General features: G+C 45.0%; 1 protein-coding gene across 1 annotated transcript; it reads left to right on the forward strand.

Moving 5' to 3' along the window:
* The first annotated feature begins 339 nt into the window (after positions 1 to 339).
* Positions 340 to 7,375, forward strand: LOC148011115 (uncharacterized). Its single transcript, XM_087669885.1, has 7 exons — positions 340 to 4,076; positions 4,170 to 4,346; positions 4,519 to 4,797; positions 4,847 to 5,043; positions 5,140 to 5,381; positions 5,460 to 6,051; positions 7,127 to 7,375. Exons 1-7 carry the CDS (start codon positions 3,563 to 3,565, stop codon positions 7,373 to 7,375), a joined length of 2,250 nt encoding a protein of 749 aa, XP_087526011.1. The 5' UTR covers positions 340 to 3,562.
* The last annotated feature ends 13,143 nt before the right edge of the window (positions 7,376 to 20,518 follow it).

The raw sequence follows: 20,518 nt of genomic DNA on the forward strand, positions 1-20,518 counted from the left end.
GGGCAATTATAAAAAAAAAGTGGCAAAGCCACATCATAGAAGCACCAAGTTAATTGTGGGTGGCATATTACCCTACTTTGATAGCTTTAGTAGTTAGTTTTTCTTTGCTGTGAGAATCATGCCTTGCCATGGGTTTCTTTTTGTACTGATGGTTCTCATTATGGATTGCAACTAGAATTTTTTATTTCTCTCTTTTTTTCTATGTGCCTTCAAGGGATCTAAAAGGACATTAATAAAACTTTCTTTCTTTCTCTCTTCTTCATTTCTCATGTCTCTCACCTTCTCTCTCTCTCTCTACACACAGATATGTTACAACATTTTTTCTTTCCTCCCACAAAAGATACAATGAGGAGAGACTTGCACAAACTTTTCCCATGTTTTGAATGATCCCCTTAGCTCTAGTTTTTGCGCCATGCTTCCTTGACTCTCAAGCGCCATCGAGAGTTAGATTCATAAAAATCGCCCCTTCTCTTCACAGCAGTAAGAGATTTCCCATTAGAATTGACCAGGTATTCCACCAGCTGCCGAGCAACTCTGGAGTGTTGGATAACAACCTTAGCAGACCCTGCTAAGAGAAGGTCACTCCATTTAGCATTGGGCCAAATCTCGCCATGGACCTTAGCCTTAGCAATCCAGCTAGTAATCATAACACTCCAAGGCTGTCTATCTTGAATTCTCCTAAGCAAAGAGGACAGTCTGTTGGTCTCCTCTTGAAGTGGTTCCAATCCAGCACCACCCTTGTCAATCGGAGAGGCAATTTGGTCCCAAGGACTGGCAACCCATCCTCTAGCTTCGCCAATGGACCACAGAATTTATCTAAACAAAGCCTCAATCATGGCCCAATTAGCCTTACCAAAAGGAAAAATGGAAGCAGCAAAGACAGTCATCAGAGACAATATCATTTCAGGGCTAGATGACCAGCAAATCCTTAAGTGAAGGGAAGCCTGCCAGTAATTTTGACTTGCACCTTATTGAAAAACCATTCAAAGCAACTTCTCAACATGACCCCAATACCAATAGGCACCCCCCAGTAGCGAATGACATGATCTTTGGCAATTTACTTGATGCCAAACTAGGCCACCCAATTAAGGGCTATCATCTCATGACAGATACAGGGGCTCAGATTTCTGATTACTAACCTTAGATCCAAACAAATGGGAGAACTCATCATAAATTTCCAGCAATGTGCCAACCGACACTGGATCACCATGCACAATGTTGGAATTACCATCTGCAAACATTCGTGAACAAAGATACTGACCATCATCAAACACCAAAGGCCTGATCGTGCCTTACTTAATAGCACGATCAATACAGCAGTCTGAGAGCAGGGGATGGATAACCATAGCAAACAAAATGGGAGCAACAGGGCATCCTTGACGAGCACTGCACTGCAGATTGAAGCTGCTGGAAGCATAACCATTATCAGATATAGTCACTGAGGTACTAGAAAACAAAGCTCTGATCATGTGACAAAATTGATCCCCCACGCCAGCTCTATGGAGGACTGCTAGGATGAATTCCTAGCAAACTGTTTCATAAGCTTGCTTGGGATCCATATTCAAAAGTAGGTAATCCTCCTTCAAGGACAAGGCATGATCAATTCTAAACAAAACGTTCAGGATAGTATCTTGAATGTGCCTCCCACGAACCAAACCATATTGGCACTTATTCACATGTTGCCCTAGTAAAAACTTGGTCCTAATTGCTATGGCTTTGGCCATTACCTTATAAGGTGCAATCAACACGGTAAGAGGACGGCAGTGGCCAGACCTTCGATGCTTAGCCAGCTTGGAAATAAGCTTGATAATCCCTTGTGATTAGCAGACCTTGTCATAGAACCAGTGGTTCGAAAATAGTTAAGCATGTCACACAGGTCATGTGGCCGACATCCCAGATTCCCCCCAAAAAAAAACTACAGGAAATCCATCTGGTCCAGGGGCATGCCCTTTACGCATGGATTTCATTGTAGACAACAGCTCATTAGTTGTAGAGGGCCTGGAAAGAGCAGTGCTACAACTCGGCCAACAAAACATCCATATATTTGAGGAAGCCATCCAATCTATGCTTCCACTCATTCGATGTCTGAAAGGCGGGCTCACTATTGCTGACAAGTGCCTTTTGAAGACCTCTGAAATGCCAGCTTCATCAAAATATTTCTTACCATCGTCATCCTCAATCATGGTCAAGGTCTCTTTCTTTTGCTTTCTTTTAAGAGCATTCAGGTACGCCGAGGTGGGTGCCTCATGCAGCAAAAGCGCTTTGGTCTCCAACCTGCAACCTGATGAAGTTCCCTACCTCTAATGAAAGCTTCAATATTCTGCAAGAGCTGAAGCAAGAATATTACCACGGCACTTTTCAGCTATATTGAGATGTCATCTCCCAGCTTGAGCTTTATGTCTTCCATGTCACTTGCAGAACCTAGTAATTGCCTGCATGCGTTTGAAAGTAATCATGATGGGCGAATGATCAGAAAATAACCAGTCAACAAACACTTGATACCTGATATCCCGTGATGCCCACTCAGCTTCGTTATTAAAATAAAACCTGTCAAGACGTGCCCCTCTCCATGACTCATCAAAGTGTTTATTATGCCAAGTGATGATTTCCCATCATCCGACACTAGGGAGGCCCTCGTGTCTATGGTAAGGGGGGGTCTTTAAGGAGGGGAGAGTGGTGATCGACGGCCCCCTTTTTGCCCCCATCACATCCGATCATTTGGGCCGTCGATCACGTTGACTGGGAAATTCGAACGGATATTGGTCTTGTCGCCCAAGTGCCCGGCTCCGCGCGTGCCTTGCTCCAAATGTGCCCGGCCCCGAGCGTGCCCGGCCTCGAAAGTGCTCTGTTCTTGGGGTGCCCGGCCCCGGGCGTGCCCGGTCTCGGAAGTGCCCGGATCCTGGGGTGCCCGGCCCTGGGCACATTCGGTGCCGCGAGCTCAATTTTGACGTGGGTTCTTTTGGAGAGAAACAATTATCTGTCTGGAACTCTTTCGGCCGATATGTGCAGGCTCACGGGGCTATGGTACTGGGATTAGTCCTGGGATTAGAGGTGATGCAAGCACGAATTCTCCGGTGATGCAAGCACGAATTCTCCTATATCATGGACATTGACGATGGAGCAGTAGCAGAAGGGTGGTGCGCGCAAACTCTGGAGCAAGGAGTGTCGACCCTCAGTATCGACGGCCTGCGAGATGAGAATTTGCTCAGGTGAGTTCCTCTACAGCTTTGCGATCTGTGTTGCACCTGGCATAGAATAAAGAATTCCACTTAATTGCAGTAATTACAGGGTATGTCATCCATGCCCGTAGTCGATAGCGTAGCCGCACAGCATGGTTTAGGGCTTTTGTGTCCAGGTGTGTTGTGGAGTTCGTCCAAGTGCATGTTTCAAATTAAACGTGTGTTTGCTGGCTCCAATAGAATGAAGCCGGGCAAAAGACCCAGATCACAACGGCAGCAAGCCATGCACGTGGCATCAGCACCCCCCCAGACACCCCAAGCACGCTCACCAATGAAGCTCCGATCACAAGGGCAGCAATCACCATCTCCTAAGCAAGCCATACATGTGGCCTCACCATCTCCCGATGTACCCCAAGTCCCCTCACCAAGGAAGCTTCAATCGCAAGGGCAGCAATCACCATCTCCCAAGCAAGCCATGCATGTGGCCTCACCATCTTCCGATGTACCCCAAGTCCCCTTGCCAAGGAAGCTCCGATCGCAAGGGCAAGAAGCCATGCACGTGGCATCACCATCTCCTCAGCGAGCCATGCATGCAGCATCACCATCCCCCGAGACACCCCAAGTGCCATTGCCAAGGAAGCTCCGATCGCAAGGGGAACAAGGCATGCACGTGCCATCACCACTCTCCCCTCAGCCAGCCATGCATGTGGCATCGCCATCTCCCGAGGACACCCCACGTGCCCTCACCAAGGAAGCTCCGCTCTAGCAAGTTTGTTCCTGTGCGCAAATTTGTGGTGCCGCCGGCTCCCAGAAAGCAAGCAAAGGCGCAACAATCTCCAACCAAGAAACAACTGCCATTTGTTCACATCAATCGGATGCTTTCAAGGGAGTTCACTTGTAAGTTTTTATTTTTCGCATATAAGTGGTTTCAATTTATTTTTGCACCGAGGTTTAATTGCATTGCCTAAACAACAGTTAACCACGATGCAGGTACGGAAGAGCCTGCAGACGATCTTGCCCAGGAAGAGGATCCTGTCCTTGACAGGCCTTCGGCTGATCTTACCGATGAGGAAGATCAAGCCGCTGCCAGGTCTGCCGATGATATTCGTGATGAAGAACATCAAGTCCCTGCTGCTGACTCGTTGGCCGGTTCGGGGTTGGCACCAAGTGAGTACATTGCATGCCCATTTGGGATGATTTTAAAAACGTATACTATGGATTTCTTGTTGCTCTTGTCTGCAAATCAGAAACTCGCGTCAGAAAATATTGTGTATGAATGCTGTCATCAAGTCAGATTGAATTCTGAACATTGTTGTTGTGCCATTTGATGCTTTGCCAGGCGAAACGACGACAAGTGCAGACACACATGGCATTGACCGAGGTGGTCCTAGAGCACGCCCTGGGCTTGTGCACCCCACGGATGATGGTATCGTCCGAGCCTTCGAGATTGTCTTTGACAAGAATGGTCGATTGGCTCGCCGGTGCACTTGTGACCAGTTCTGCAACAAGCGCACACACTTCTTCTATCGACGCTCAGCCATGGAGGAACATTTAAAAGCTGCGCATGGCCTGAACATTGCAGTCCCTGCTGGAGGTAGAATAGGGCCTACTGATGCACGTGTATACGGCACCCACACGGAGTACGAGGAGCATCGTAGCCGCTAGAGATTCGAGGATGTGGAATTCAAGTGGCAGAAAAATAGAAAAAAGCATGAGACTGATTCAATGGTCAAAGGATGGAGGATATACAGTGAGTTGCCAGATTCTCAGAGGATGGGCAGAACAGATGAAAAGATACGATGCAAAGAAGGATGATCACATAAAGAGGATCCGTGCTCGCATTGCCGTAGGATTCGATAGATATGTAAGTGTATCTCTGTTCTTCAGTTTTTCTGCAGTTGACTTTGCTGGTTTCCATTGATTTTTCTGCAGTCGACTTACTTTTCTGCGTTGCCAACAGCGGAGGACTGCAAGCACAGATGTTGGGGGCCCAGCTCGGACGCAGTCATCGCACCATGCACAATCGATAGACGCCGCAGATCAGGAGGATGCTGCTGCAGAATACATTGTTGCGGACACACCCATAGAGCTCTTATCGCCAGAGGGGCCTTCATTGTCGATCGCATCTTACGACATTACTGTTTTGCCTGGTCGTGTGCTATATGCATTTTCTGATGGTGACAGGGACACACGCAGGATCATGTTCGTATACAATTGATTGTTCTTGTGGATACCTATTTGTCAGCTTCTTTGATTTAACACTTTGATTATATTGTGCAGATATCGATTCAAGTCAACACGCCTCCAACTGGAGTTGCCAGTACAGGGGGACTTCTTTGAACAATTGAAAGATCCCGCACAGCAGGCCAGCACCTTGGACATGAACTTCTTTGCGCTGTGGATGGAGTTCAGCCTACAGGAGGAAATAAGCTGCAAATTCTGGATTGTTGATCCCTTGTGGGTTGGCTTGGCAGGCACTGCATCTACAAAGTCGAGCTTGGCCAACTTTATGTCTCCGATTGATGAGCTATGTGACATTGTGTTTTTACCCTTGGTCATGAGCGGTCATTGGACATTGTTTGTGTGCTTCAACTGTTCGGGGCATGGGGTGACTCAGTTGCATCAGAAGCCGGGGCTGCTATTCTTGGATCCTATGAACAAGCCACCCACTCCATTGATGTGTGAGATGGTTAAGCTGGCCGTGGAGCAGATATGGGCTGCGGAGCGTCGCCATGAAACCATACTAAGCAACCCTCCTGTGCAGGCGGTGATACCGTGCCAACCGAACGCCGTTGATTGCGGGTATTATGTGATGCATTGCATGCGCCTGCTAGTGGAGGCTTGCTTGCAGGGAGTGGTTACGGCATCTTTTGTGAGTATATTTAGTACATGCACTAATATGGATTGATTTAGGTCGGCTCAATCTAATCTGAATCCTTGTCTTCATGCAGCTGACAAAGCGATGGTTCGAGCATGATGATGTTGTGCAGATGAGGAGGACCTTGAGTCAGTGGGTTTCTCGCGTGGCTGGCAATGTCTGAGTGGGTGTTGATCTCCAGCCATAGTTTCATGGGATGTTTTTGAACTGTGGACCTGGGGATGGGTAGAATGCATTGTACATGTTAGGCCATTCTGGCGAGGCTCTTGTAAAGACTTCATGTTTGCATCAACAGCAATTGACTGTGCATCCGCTTTCTCTTGAGGCGGATCAATTTTGTCTTTGTAAACTGTCAGCTTCCATTGACACGTTCATGTGGCTTGTAAACTGTTGACACTCATTAAGAAGATTACATATTTCTATTTGCAGCTTTGATGTCTACCCTGAGTTAATTTTGCAATTCATGGTAAATTTTGACTACGCCATTTGGGGCTGTGACACATCTATGCAAAAGTGGTCTCCATTTGAAAAAGGTGCTAGCATACGTATGTTAATAGGTTAAAACAACACGTTGTAAACATGATCCAATCTTTTAACTAAGAGTCTACCAAAATGGCAACAAGTATGAAACGTGTTTGGCAAATAGGAAATATACAACTGTTCAGGGCACCAAAATAGACATCATGCTTAATAAATGGATATCCTAGCTCTCGCATGGCCAGAGGCAAACCTTTCAGAAAAAGTTTTGTTTGTAAAATCATGATCTTCAATAACAGGAATCATCTCATGCCAAACAATTACTTTTGCAGGCAACTTTATGGTACTTAGGAATTGAAAGTTTAAAAGCCTATGCTGAGTAGATGTCTCATGAGTCGAGATTTAGCAAAATATTCAAGCACCTCAACCTACCTAATATTGCAAGCAGTACACACTTACATGGTGCACATTAAGGGTGTGTATGTATGCACGTAACATACATGTGTGGAGTGCACACGGTATACACATGCATGTCCCGCAATCAATTCAACAGCCTTTGACATTATCAATCAACAGAATCCTTGTCAAACAGGCTCACAGATTACCACAGGATCTTCCCAATTTGTTCCCTGTCTACAAAGAGACTATAAAGCTAATGGACACAGCAGTTTTAATTAGGGGCAACCTAACACCACAAGGATATGGCAGGAAGGACATTGACAGAGTAGCAGCACCCATGATGCATAAAGTCTGGCATGCATCACTGAAACTGGAAGACAACAAACCGCCAAGCAAGTGTCTCTGTGAATTTATGGCTAGCTCAGAATTTAGTCTGAAATAGTACTTGTTTCTAGATCAACTACAGGTGTTATAGGCGATATCAAGCTGGAGCAGCCAGATAGATGCTAGGAACAGTAGCTCAATGATGGAAGCATAGGGACCATTTCCTATAGGTGTATCTTGTTTCAAACCTTACAATTTTTCTCATGTATGCAGTGTTTTGTCTTGCCTGCTATTTGTTTTGCCCCTACCTAACAAAATAGGGAAAGAGCAATAAGCACATATATATTAAACAAATACACGCATGCTGACTTGTCTCAGAAAATCCACCAACACCAATCCAAATTATAAGCAAGAATCTATAAAATCACTTGTAAGAATCAATTGCTCATATATATGTTGTCATTCGACATGTTCACAAAGACAGTCAAAGTTCAAATCACCTATAAGAACCAATTAGCCATATATAGATGTTGTCATTCCACATGTACACAAACAGTCAAAGTTCAAGCTTGAATCACATACATATTATATCCGAAATCCAAAGTTTTATGGCTAACATGTCATGAAAAATAACTCCACTGTCAAACCAAAAATTTAGACTGAAATGTAAAATAGTAAAACTCTGGAATCCCAATAGACAATCATCTTGTGTTCTTGAATTCTGACATTGTGTTCTTAAAAGCATATTTTGACAATCGGGAAAGAATTTCTGCCTTTAAGCTTTTCATTAAATGTAGAAACACTCCAGTGCATAGAGATCGACCCACAGAATATATTAAAAGATAGAAATAGACCCAAAGCCCTTCCTCAGTATCATGCTGATAAAATAGTAAGTCTTTGAAAAAATTGTGAGGGATGATACAACACTATGCTACATAGAGCTGTCAAGCAATCTGAATGCAGAAAAACAGGCTGCTGACTCACACACACAGGAGCAGCCAGCTTTAAGAAGGGCAATCAGCACTTTTGAGATTTACAAAACCAAGGCAGCAGAAACAGAAGGAATCTTAAAAGTAATTTTGGAGTTACTGTATACCAAGTCCAGCAATATATTCATAGCAACCACCTCAACATTGCCGAATGGTTTATCTCAGCTTCCACTAAAACCATGCATAGGAGTGGACTCGAAGGAGTCTCAAGGACCCTCCCAGAAGTTCATGAGGCAGTTGAGGTCCTTCAAATTGATCAAAATCACTTACAATAAAATTGAGAGCTCTCTAAAGGTGCAGTACTCTTGAAGTTCAAAAACAGTCAGCAGAAAATGACCTGACCATAAACATAACACTCATACTTTGATAATATTAGACTAAGATTAAATGGAGTTTTGCAAGGGGTTAACCACCAGGTTATATTAAGCAATCACCAAAGATGTGATAGATTGACATGCATTTGTGAATTCCAACATATTTGATGATCATGTGTACACTCTGTTGTGTGTCAACCCACAAACTTCACCACTTGTCTCTAGCTTGGACTGCTAAACTTTTTTGCAGTACATGCACATATCCCAAAAGAACCTAATGTCTTAATCTTAAAATATATTTTTACTCCTGTAGGCCTTGCCTAGGTTTGAAAAGGATGCATACAAATCCAAGAGAAGTCACAAACATAGCAGCGCCACTAAAAGCATCCACAAACAGCCTCTCTGCCATAAGCATTGAGAATATATAAGCTTCTGGCAAGAGTCCCAGTAAACACTATACCGCTATCATGCATAAGACATAGACCAAGCAACAAGTACCATCAAAAGTAACTTGGCATCCAACTTTGGCGATGCTAAACAGAAGCTAGATTTTTCTTTACCAGTGTGACATAAAGCACATGCAAATACATCACCAAAGACTGACGCAAGTCTGACCTTTCCAATGCCTTTGACAACTGAGAGACATCATTGGCACATGTGACCGAACCCCCATTAGGTGTACATTTTAAGAATATAAATAGGACATACCATGATGTAATGTGCTTCACTACTTAGAAGCAACACTATCAAAATACTTGGTAGACACGGTATCAGTGGTAGACATAACACATCATAACCAAAGGGATCATAATGATTTGCCATTTTTGATCAATCATTGCATTGAGTTCAGCACCAAGAGCAGGTCCACCATATTTTTGACATGTCCTTGCAGCAGTCGACTAGTTTTGGTAATTTCCAGCTATTTATGTCTGGCCCAATATATTGGCAGATACATTGTCTTGCAAATTTCAGCACTCTCCGACATCCAGTGGCACTCCTCCCTCGTCCGGTGCTTCTCTCTGTCATCAGCTTCATCCAGTGCCCTCGCTCTGTTGATAAACACGGATGTAGAGCTAGTTAACTATGGTGGATGCAAATCAAATACACGATACATTATCAAAAATGAGAGATTGTAACTCAAGTGAATTAGGTTCCAAGATAGATTAGCTTGGACTCATAAACACAATCTTGAGTGAATTAGGTTCCAAGATGGCAGCCATGGAACCTTGGCCTCGAGCTCAGAAATCCCGAAGATTTTGGTCTCTCCTTGGTCCTCGGGAGTCCCTCTTGAACATTGCTCGAGATTTCAGCCATTAAGAAGAACGGGAAGAAGATCACAAGCAAGGTTTGAAGGCATGGACTTGTGGGTAGCCATGGCTATGGAGTAGGACCTCCAGAGAGCAAGAACCCTCATGGGGAGGTCCTGAACCATCCTGCCCCAAGCTTGATTTCACCCTTTCTTGAGGAAGCATACCCATTTTGGAGCCATGGAGCATTCGGGATCAAATGGAGCTCTCATGGAGGACTGAGGTGGCATCAGTGACTGCCTTCTTCTCCAAAGACTCAAGGTAACTGACTCTTGGCTCTCATTCTCTCCATTTAAGCCTCTTGTTGAATCCCATCCAATTTTTTGAGAGAATGTATGAGTCCAAGTAGATAATAGGAGACCCAGACCTTGAATGCATGCTGATTCTCATGTCCCAGTCATTTCTCTTTGATCTTATAGTGCTGAAATGGATTTTACTCATGCTGAAGCTTCATTGTGATTATATTTTGCTTACCCATAACCCGTTTGGCTTTTTGTGAATTGGCTGAGCCAAGAAGTGAAAAAAAATCCATCAAAGAAGTGATCCCCCTTGCCATCAAAGACCCTGAAGGGGTGCACAACCTGGCCCGGGGGGAACTTTGCCCACCTCCCGGTGATCCGGAGCCCAAAGAATTATTGCAGGTGCAGGTACATTTGATGGAATAGCCTGAACGCTGATCACTTGAGCTTACAAACCCTTACATGCATTGGTAATGTCATAAACCGCTTGCTAATGTATGGTGGATGCAATGCAAGAAGGGTAGGGAATGCAATATGGAACTAGTCTAAGCAATAAGCTATGGATGCAAAGAATGTATGGCTTTATGGGGCATTGAGAGCCACCATTGAGGCCCTACATGTCTGGGATAAGACCCTCACCATTGGGATAAATAATGCTTCTTGAGGGAGCCTTTGCAGGATATTACAGACAGCCAATCCTACACAGTCAGCCCACAAGAATTGATTACAGCAAAGCCTCTTTGTGCGATTGAGCGCAAGCTCTATAGCTTGACTCGAAGAGGCCATTTTTCCCTTCGATCTAAGCTAAAAATCTCCACATTCCGCCCTATGGTTTGAGAGATACACTCAGTTTTGTACCCAGAGGTACTGTGGGACAGGCAGCGGTCCTACACAGTCAGCCCACAAAAAGTGATTACAGAAAAGCCTTGATCATTTACTGTCGGAGATATTTTTACATAGACTCATAGAGGGGATTGAGGGCTTTCATTTGAATCAGAAAGTTTGGCAATCGGAGTTCCCTAGCTCAAGTTATCATCATTTCTGTAACAGGGGGTCTGGTAGACTGCACTTGGGATGACAGGCCACAAGGGTAAAGCAAAGGCCAAGGAGGAATTTCAGCGTGAAATAAGGGACTCCCATGCCTCAATGAACGATCCTAGCTATGCCCAGGAGGATTGTGAAGACTTGTTTGAAGAAGGTGCCCCCGAGATAGATCGCTTATCTCTGCTCAACCAAACCCTATGCCAACATGAGACCCGTCATGCTGATCGACATAGAGAGATGGAGCAACGCCACAGGGAGATGGAAACCCGCCAAGATCAGTGTCATTCCGAGATGATGGCCAAGATGGACTGACTCATAGAGCACATGGGCGCCCTCATTCCCGCCATTGCCCCCCCCCCTCAGATCGACCCAAGGAGTATGTCTCTCCCCGTGACGCTAATCGCCCTCCCCCCTTGGAGACTGGGCATAGCTCACAAGGTCTTGGTGGTACCCATGGCATTTCCCATAGCACTTGATCAAATGGCAAGGCCTACCAATAGAGGAAGCCTCTTGGCGCCCAGCATCTATATTGGACGAATTCCCACACCTCAAGGAGGCTATGTTGGCTGGCACCTCACCATGACCCCTGTTTTGGGCTGCAGTTTGCATCTGGACAGCCACCTGTTTTGTACCAGATTTGGTCCTGGTCCACTCTCAGCCCCATCCTCCATACATGGCCAGAAAGTATACCTCGAGGGCTCCATTCCGACACCTTACTTGCCCCGATCGGAGCTCCCTAATGGAAGTTATGGCTGTTTTTCTCCAGCCATACCATCTGGGACTGCACGCTAGAAATTCCTGGACAGCCCTTTATTTTGTACCAGTTTTGGTCCTGACCTGATTGCAGCCCTGCCCCAGCCACATGGGCTGAAAGTACATCTCATGGGCTCCGTAAAGACACCTCAATTGTCCCATTCGGAGTTGCCCATACAAAGTTATGGCCGATTTCCTACAGCACACTCTTACAATCCATGACTACATCCCTTGTTTTTTAGGACAAAAACTTTATGAGACGGGATGGTTTGTAATGAACGGGAATCACGGGAATATCTTGTTCAGTGGAGGATAAACCCCGCTACCTTGTTCAGTGGAGGACAAAGCTAAGGTTTGGATAAAGCTATCTTCTCTCTACAAGCTGAAGACCTTTGCCCACCGTATTACCACAGAAAAGAAGCTCTAAATGCTTCCCATCGATGATCTACAGTTGAAGACTTGTGTTATTTTTTCAAAGGAGCAGGAGGGGGTGAAGATGATCTGCAGTTGAAGACTTGTGTTATTTTTTCAAACAAGCTGAATGCCATTGTAAACTGAAGGTATGCATTGAGTGATTGCCTACTCTATGGGTCAAGCTGCAGGTTGTGGCTTGTTTAGAGCCTTGTGAAGGAGGTATTAAGCACTAGTGTGTGCTCCATCAGCATCAACCTCAGCAAATCGAGCTGCTGGAGCAGAGGTCAGATTTGCGTGAACTGCGCGTGTTTGCTGCTATGAGTTGTTGGGCTGCACTTCATCAAATGCAACACATCTGAAAAAAAGAACAGATCAGTTGCTGGAGCAGAGGACAGATCAGAGTGGGCAGATCTGAAAAAAAGGCCAGCACTGTTGTATACACAGCATACATGGTATATGCAACACATTGAAGAGCTTTGGAAGCTCTCTAACAAGCCCAGAAGTACTCTTGGAGCATAGGTATATGCTGGAGGTCATATGTACCTGTTGTGATCCACTGCAAGCTGATTTTGGTAACTGAAATGCTCAGATGTGGAGCATTTCAGACAGGCTGAAAACTGTCATTTGACATGGACAACAAGCATTTGTTATTTACTGAAGCATACTGTGACATTTGGTGACATCTATGAGATGTATGTACTGACATATGTATGTCAGAATGTTCATGGGTTGAGAAAAGCATTAAGTGCCACTGAATGCTGAAATTTTTGAAGCTGAAGCAAATGCAATCTCGTCTTTTGGCATATGACTTTGCTCATTAGAGATAGACAGTCTATGGTCACTACATAGTCATGCATTGACCTTGTCATACTGGAGCACATGTATGGTTTGGTTTGAAGACACTTTGAAGTGGTTTGAAGCTGGTTATGCTGGTGTTTGGTTGATTGCAGCCTGCAAACAAAACTGTTGATACTTGTACTTGCTGATTATGCACTGTTTTGTCCTTCTATGCTCATGTCTCGAGTGACATATGTACTTGCAATCATCTGAGAAGACTTGGGACATATATGACATGTGTGCATGTTGCTTTTGGCATCAAAAGTGTCGCTGTTAATCACAGTTTACAGGTTTAGACTGCATGTTTTTGGACCCTGGTAGTGGATCTGCAGGAGTTCAATCTGAAGCAAGTACACGGCATATGTATTGACAGTTATTTCTACGAGCTGGACAACTTGATTGTGGACTATTTTGGGCTGATACTGGGCTGAAATTTACCGGGTTTTTACTGCATTTAATTGTAGAAAATTGTCATCAACTGTAGTGGACTGAACTTAGTCAGTCGGACTTATTGACTTGCAGGGAGTCAGGCATTTGACATACAGGCTGTTGCATCATGGCTAATGCACATGGGACTGATAATATCACGCAAATAGTTGGAGAAAAGCTAGACAACAAAAACTTTGCATTATGGAAATTCAGAAGGAAAATTTTTCTGGTTGGCAGAGGATACTGGGACTTATGCACAGGAGATGAAGCAGCTCCTGAATTGCCTGAAGCAAATGCAACAAATGAACAGAAGAAAGCTCACAGGTTATGAACTGAAAGAGCATGTAAGGTACTGCATTGGTTTTCACTATGTATATCCGATGCTATGGCTATTCAAATCATTGGCTGTGAGTCTCCGAAGGATGCTTGGGATATACTGATGAGAAATTATGGAACCATGACACATGCACGGAAGATCCACTTGAAACAACAGTTCAATAATATGTGTAGGAATGGCAGGAGCATCCAGGTGTATACCACGGAGATTAAGACCATAGCTGATCAACTTGCTACTATTGGCTCAAGTGTATCAGAAGATGATGTGATTGCTGTTGCAGTAAACGAGAGGATGTGCCAACTTTGCGAATGGGAGCCGGAGAGCAATTACAGACCTTTTCAGTATGGGATCAGATCCAATCCCAGCCACGTCCACCCCTCCAAAGAGCAATTACAGACCACAACGAAGAGAGCCGCTCTAAATAGAAACCACAACAACAAAGAATGGGTTGCACTACATTCTTTTAAGCATGGGTGCCAGGAAGAGACGGAGATCGGAAACCTTTTACCAAGTAAGCTGAAAGCTGGACACTGTACAATTTCCCTCAAATATGCAAATTCTTAGTATCAAATTCCATTGCCGAGCATTGAGAAACTTGCATTGCATAAACTCTTGTAACAACAATCCAAAAGACTGGAACTGAGATGGCCAATGTACTATAGCGATACTAGAAAACACAACTGACCCATCATTTTCTGCAAAGCTGTGTGCTCTAACCATGGTACTGAATGATAGAACAACATCCTCTGTAAGGACATGTGAGACATCAATGTCATCCAAGGCAAAGAAACCAATAAGGACATGTGGGCAATCAACGAGGACATGTGGGCAATCAATGCCATGCAAGGTAATGAAATCAGGAGAGCCTAGGCATCTCTCTCCACAAGATGGAAATTGGACTAAGGAAAGTCGAACGCTTTTGTAAATACTTTCCAACAAACCTTGGAAGCACCAAATCCCGTCACCAAGAATATGCACAGACCAGTCAAGATCTCTGAGACCAACAAGGCCTCCATTTTAGGTGAATGGTTTCATGTTTTCCTTTACAGCATCAAAGACAGCCATTCCCTCCATTTCTGCGATGTCTGCCAAGCACCATGGTCCTGCTTGGAGAGTATTGCAAGCATTGCACACAGATTCCAAAGTGTGAGTGTAGCATTCCATGTCCATTGGAAGGCTGCTTATCACCTTCTCAATAAGCTCCATTAGAAAAAGACCACATCAATCTGGATCCAAGAGAGTTCTGCGAGAACAAGACTAACAATCAAATGAGCTATGCTGCCATCTCTTATGCTGAGAACCGTCAGCACCACCCTCACAGAAACCTGACGATGGTGCCTCGCAATCTGATCAGACAAAGCCACGTCTTCGATCACAGAAACCAAACAAAGTCATCACAATCCTTTGCAAGTTCAATATATGAACAGCCCAATGGCCATCCACACACCCAAAGATTCATCTGCAAAGTTTCTATGTCAAAGAGTCCCTTCCCACCTCTAATTGTCTCCCTCCCCCACACTTAGTACATTTTATCTCGTTTCTCAATCTTGTTTTCCCTCAAAAATATGCATACAGTAGCCTTGGGGTCTGCATAGTTGCCTTTCTGCTTTTCATTAGATATCAGAATAATCAACTGCTGTAGACTGTGTCACGCTGACATGATTATCACGCAATGCCAAACAGAATATGCATACAATATGCAGTTGATTATCTCGTTTGTCAGTCTTGTTTTCCCTAAAAAATATGCATACAATAGCCTTGGGGTCTGCATAGTTGCCTTTCTGCTTTTCATTAGATATCAGAATAATCAACTGCTATATACCAGAGGTAGCCATGGAGCTGAGAGAAGACTTGGCCACAGATAGCCCCAGTATCAACTTTGCAAGAGTGAGCACCCACATATAGACAAATTCACATTTTGAACTGTGATCAGACCCACAAGCAAACAATTGGTGAAGAGCAATCAACTATTCAACAGCTTGGGGGTGTGACAATCAGAAGACCCACGTATCATCATCATTATCATCTCTCAGCAAAGTTCCCCACCAAATGCAAACGATTGCAGAGTTTTCAGAATCAGACAACAACCACAGGCCAGAAAGGCATACTAGACCTGGCACTTGCAGCCAGCTGAAATGCATGCCGTAAAAACATCAACAAAGGATATGACAAAAAGCTGTGGACTCAATGGACATCCCTGCCGCCTTAGAGATCTGTGTCCACAGAGTCCATATAGTCTGCCACAAAGAAACAAACTGACATGTTCGTCCTCAGACAAAAGTTGGGACACAGCAAGCAGTGTGTGGCCCAAGGAGCCGTGCTCTCTACTTAGAGGCCATAGCGGGGGACCAACCTGCATCTGGAGGCCCTAATTGCCTCCACTGAGCTGTCACCTGACATTTGAACAAGAAAGCTCCTTTCCCCCCCTTCAGTTGGATACGCAATGTCTGCAATTGTTCCATCCCACAACATTGCATCGCCATGGAATGCAGTGATTGTAAGACCAGTCAATGTGCTACGAGCAATCTCTGCATTGCAATCTCTAGCACCCAAAGGCAGCATTGCATCACATGTTTTGCAAGCAAATGTGGACCGGCAATCAATGATTAATGTTTTGCTACAACAATGTGGACACTGAATACGATCTTGCTGAGGAAACCTGATTCGTTTACGGCCTCGTTGATGTTTTTTTGGCAGTCGGCCTGTCTGATTCCTTGGGCGCTTAGGTGAGATTCCAATTTTCGGATCAACATCACTCTTCTTTGCACCATGCCCGAGTCTTGTCTCCGTCACATTTGCTTGGATCTGCCGAATACTTCCCCCGGATGGCATCTCAGTGGTTCCAGGGGCAAGCAATCCAGCTATATGGCTCTGCAATGCTTTCATGTTTTCAATACAGCCCCTAACATCAGCAGCAGACAAAGAGGTTGCTACGTCCTCAAGTCTTTCCAAACTCCGACGTAGCTCGCTGATTTCAGCCTGCAGACATGCATCTTTCTGCGATTCCATGATATCCACGTCAGCATCAACATCTTCATGCACCCCAACTGCTGGCAATGCTCCTCGCATGGACATAACATGGTCAACCACAGGAAGAGCATCGCGAAGATGTGAGAATTTGGTATGTAAAGTTTGTCTTAACCCAAGTAAGTGCTTGCATTCTGTGGTCTGGTCAGGGCAGTCACAGTAACTTGCTTGCACGGAAACATTGTACCAAATGTCCGAGTTTGACTCGCTTAAAACCTTGAACATCATGGACTCCTCACTAACCACTAGGACAGTAGATGGGTCAAGTTCGAAGAGCTTGCATATACGGTATCCCCCTTGCAAGCGCTTTGCATGGTCTTTGGATGCCCCTCTGTGTGCATATCTGCCCGACTCTGCAATCCCCTGCTTCATCTTGAACCATTCAAGAGCGGTTCCACCCATCCTTGTGCCCGTCTGACTATCACCAACCAATGCATGCACAAGCTCAGTTATGGATCGATTGATCCTTCCATCTAGCAAGGTGTACTTAATGTACTGCCACAATCGCTCTACCAAGTTTGTCGTGTCAACGTTTCCATGGTAAAACAATCGCCCAAATTTGGGCCACATATATCGCCACTGGGAGCTTCTACCACACCAACCATGAGAAATGTAGCTTGTGACATCTGGAAACTGTGAGTACTCGCGCATGGTTGCATCAAACAATGTGTCAAAGTCTTTCTCACTTGTGCAATGCATTAATTGACTCATTCTCTGGTACAGGCAGTTTCTATCAGCGCTTCCAACCTTTGGCAACAAGTTTTCTACCCAAGCTTTCTTGACATGAAACCAGCATAGTAAAATTCTGCATGCTACTAGCTGTCTTTCAGCATCATGGGACTGCCAGCAGTGTGGATCTTCAGCAATGACATTAAGAAGGGCAGAGTACTCTGTAGGAGATTTGTCGATAACAATAGCCACTGGTCTCACGTGATCCATTCTTGCGAATACAGCTTTGATGGTTACTGTTAGTGCAGCAATCTCCTGTGCAGTCCCTGGATCAGCCGAACACAGCATGAGCCATAGAGGAATCCCATGCCCAATATGGTTTGGTGCGATGGCTGCATACAACGGAAGACCAAACATATTGGTTTTGAAAGTGCTATCTAGAGCCCATGCATTGTTAGGAGACAGACGCTTGCACATTTCCAACATCCACTCGTCTTGCAGTATCAAAATAAATGGTTGCTTTGCCACATTTTCAGCAGTTGGATCATATGGCTGCACATACAACACCTTGCCAGCCTCCTTCAACTTATATGCCTCGTGCATCATTGAAACCCAATCATTGTCAGACACCTGACTTCCCATCCGCAACTTGTATGCCAGTTGAGCAACCTCTTTTGGTATCATAAAGAATCTATGTCTTGCCCTATCCAAAAGAGGAACTCTGGACATCTGCCATGTTTCTTTCTTTGAGCTCATTTTTGCTACGTGTTTAACTGAACCCACGTCAAACAAATCATCCACACAACAACGCATTACATTCTCGTGCACGGGTAGATTGTATCTGTCACTACGAGTACCCGGCTGATGCCCTTTGTGATCTGTGTATAGAAATATTGTAGCCCTGTCAAGCGCTGTTTTGTAAACTACATTCACACGAAAGGGACAGCCACATCGCTTGGATTGTTTAGGTCTTCGCACAGTTGTGCCTCTTCTGTTGGGCTTACCGCTACGATGGCAATCGTACCGTTCATACCTGACATCCGGGCAGCTTCTCTTCCATGGCCTGTCCTTTCTTAGCCGACTATTGTGCTTGATCTGAATTTCTGCCAACACTTCTTGCACCTCGTCTATCCGACACTGAAATGTCTCAGTCGCATTCTCTTGGGCCAGGAAAGTATGTTTAAACTCTTCAGCAGATACACGGCGCACTTTTTGACAAGCACAAGCAAGCACCAGGGCAGTCACATAGCCTGTTGGAATCCCATGATGCAAGATATCTGTACACCAATGCTTTTTCAGAAAGCTGAGAGTTTCAGCCAAGCTCCTGTGACATCCGTGATCTCTATCGAAGTGAGCATCCCAAACGATATCAGACCATTCTTCGACCCATGCAATGTAAAGCTTGTCTTTTGACTTCAAGCACAAACGGCCGTTCGCAGCAATGCATACATTCTCTTTTATTTTTCGCCATCTTCGTATATCAATGCTCTTGTACGGACATGCATGCCTCAAGCTCTCGATGGTTGCATGATTTGTGCCAGTAATATCCTGAGTCATTGTCTCATACAGCGGCCTTGTAAAGGCTAAATATTTGGATGACAGGAAATCTTGCGCGTTAGGCACATTTGTGTGTGGCCATTTGCGGTTATCACTTGAAGCATCATGGTCGTTTGTGAAGGAGTTGTTCCCTCCATTGGATTCCTCGCTGCTTTCAGAAACAGAAACAGAATCAGCATCTGAGGAGTATACATCTAAAGACATGCAATCTTCTCCACTGCTGTCAATGATGTCTGTTGGAATTTTATCCTCTCCAAAAGCATATGCCATGGAGCCTGCCATTTGCAAGGAATGTGTTTACTTAGCAGGGGAGTTGCCTTCTTTGCAGAACGCTTGATTCTATGCATCGCCGATCAGACCTTATCCATTCTGTGCATCCAGATCAAGCACGAATTCCGTTGCACTAATCCATTGCCATGCAAACATTCAAAAGTACCTTATCCAGTCAGTGCATCCAGATCAAGTAAGAATTCAGTTGCATTTTGCATTTAAATGTACCTTATCCCTTCAGTGCATACAGAACAAGCACGATTTCAGTTGCATTCTCCATCCAGATCACACACGAATCCAAATCAAGGCATGAATTCTCCGTGCATGTCGCATATTGGGTGCTTCGAAGGTGGTGCAGGCATTCAAATGTACCTTGTTCATTCATTCAGTGCATCCAAATCAAGACACGAATTCTCCATGCATGTTGGGTGCTTCAAAGGTGGTGCGAGCTTTCAAATATACCTTATCCATTCATTCAGTGCATCGAGCTGGATCAAGTACAAATTCAGTTAACTGCATTCTCCATCTCTGCAGATCAAGCACGAATCCAGCTGGATCAAGCTTGGCACGATTTCTCCATGCATATCGCGCGCGTACTGGGTTGCTTCAAAGGTGGTGCAAGCCCGGTTTTTTCATTCGAATTTAAACTCTGTTCCCTTTTTTTTTTAAATAAAAAAGCAGGGTCGGGCACTTCCGAGACCGGGCACGCCCGGGGCCGGGCACCCCAGGATCCGGGCACTTCCGAGGCCGGGCACGCTCGGGGCCGGGCACATTTGGAGCCGGGCACATTTTGGGCCGGGCACATTCGGAGCCGGGCACTTGGGCGACAAGACAGATATCTCGCAGTCAACGTGATCGACGGCCCAGATGATCGGATGTGATGGGGGCAAAAAGGGGGCCGTCGATCACCACTCTCCCCTCCTTAAAGACCCCCCCTTACCATAGACACGAGGCTAGGGAGGCAGCATTGACCAGTCCAAGAGATGATGACATGTCCTTCCAAGATCCTTTCAAGTCTCTCCTCCTCAATCATGTTACCATGCCTATGCGAGCAATCTTTGATACTGATGATCAT

The sequence above is a fragment of the Lygodium microphyllum genome, chromosome 28 (assembly GCF_053477565.2).
Source record: "Lygodium microphyllum isolate KBCC chromosome 28, Lygodium_microphyllum_v1.1.10, whole genome shotgun sequence".
NCBI classification, from domain to species: Eukaryota; Viridiplantae; Streptophyta; class Polypodiopsida; order Schizaeales; family Lygodiaceae; genus Lygodium; species Lygodium microphyllum.